General features: G+C 35.6%; 1 protein-coding gene across 1 annotated transcript; it reads right to left on the bottom strand.

The window, feature by feature from the left end:
* Positions 1-394: 394 nt before the first annotated feature.
* On the bottom strand, positions 395-983 carry LOC109342002 (probable ribonuclease P/MRP protein subunit POP5). Its single transcript, XM_019579953.1, has 2 exons — positions 708-983; positions 395-612 (listed from the first exon to the last, which is right to left on the bottom strand). Exons 1-2 carry the CDS (start codon positions 883-885, stop codon positions 410-412), a joined length of 381 nt encoding a protein of 126 aa, XP_019435498.1. The 5' UTR covers positions 886-983; the 3' UTR covers positions 395-409.
* Between the last annotated feature and the right edge of the window lie 60 nt (positions 984-1,043).

Raw genomic sequence — 1,043 nt, 5'->3', positions numbered from 1 at the left:
TGCTTGGCCAGAAAAAGATTGTCAGAAAGAGAAGCTCTGGTTTCGAGTGGGGAGCACAAAACACAGGTAGTGTTTTGGGGGAAGGGGCACAACTATTGGTGCAGTGATGAGTGATGACCACCATTTCATACTTTCTATTATGCTAAAGCACAACAATTTAGGGGCAATGTACTAGCTATGAAATATGAAGTAATTTTATTGAGAATGAAAGATGATAATGATGATCCGAGTGACAGAAAAATGCATAGCTTTTCTGATAAAAGTAGTGCCCTGTATAGCAGCACTAGGATATGATGATTACAAAGGGAAATTTCAACTGAGGAAAAATATTTGTCAAAATAAGACAATGGGAAATGATAGCAAGTAGCTAAATTAGCATAGTTTCTACATTATCTTTTCTCTGAAGATATTATCCATCAAAACAAATTATAAAAAAAATAACTAAAATTGCAATAGCATAACGTTTTCTCTTACCAGATAAATCCAGCATGTTAAACACCACAGGGTAATTTCCAATACTTCTGACCATTGTAATTGCAGCCCATACTTTTTGGTAGTCCTCTCTTGAAATTCTAATGATGCACAGATTGGTGACTGGATTAACATACTTCACTGCTCAAGAAAAAAATTGTCAGAGTATTATCAAAGAAAATCAGAAGATAATAAACAGTAGGAAAATAAGACATTACAGGCAACATGTTACTTACCCAGGAATGGTCCTATTGCCGAACCCAAACCACATTCCCCAAAATTCACCAGGATGCTGTCTCTTATTGTTTTACTGACATTAAACTGGGTAATGATTATAGGATCAACCCCAACTTGGTCTCTATTTGGATCCATAAAAACCTCCATCACCATATATCTATTTTTAAATCCCACCATGATCCTTTGCACTTTGTCGAACAATCAAACTGCCAAATAATATCCATATCCACATGTAAGCAGCCACTCAAAGGTAGGTAAGTAACGACGTTACATAATGCATTTAGGCTACAATTGAATGAGGAATTTTAAAGTATGCCTTTGATTTGCTTCACATC

This window comes from Lupinus angustifolius, unplaced genomic scaffold, assembly GCF_001865875.1.
Source record: "Lupinus angustifolius cultivar Tanjil unplaced genomic scaffold, LupAngTanjil_v1.0 Scaffold_1532, whole genome shotgun sequence".
Lineage (NCBI taxonomy): Eukaryota > Viridiplantae > Streptophyta > Magnoliopsida > Fabales > Fabaceae > Lupinus > Lupinus angustifolius.
Note: the sequence above shows the minus strand (reverse complement) of the source record. Positions and strands in the feature narration are given on the sequence as shown.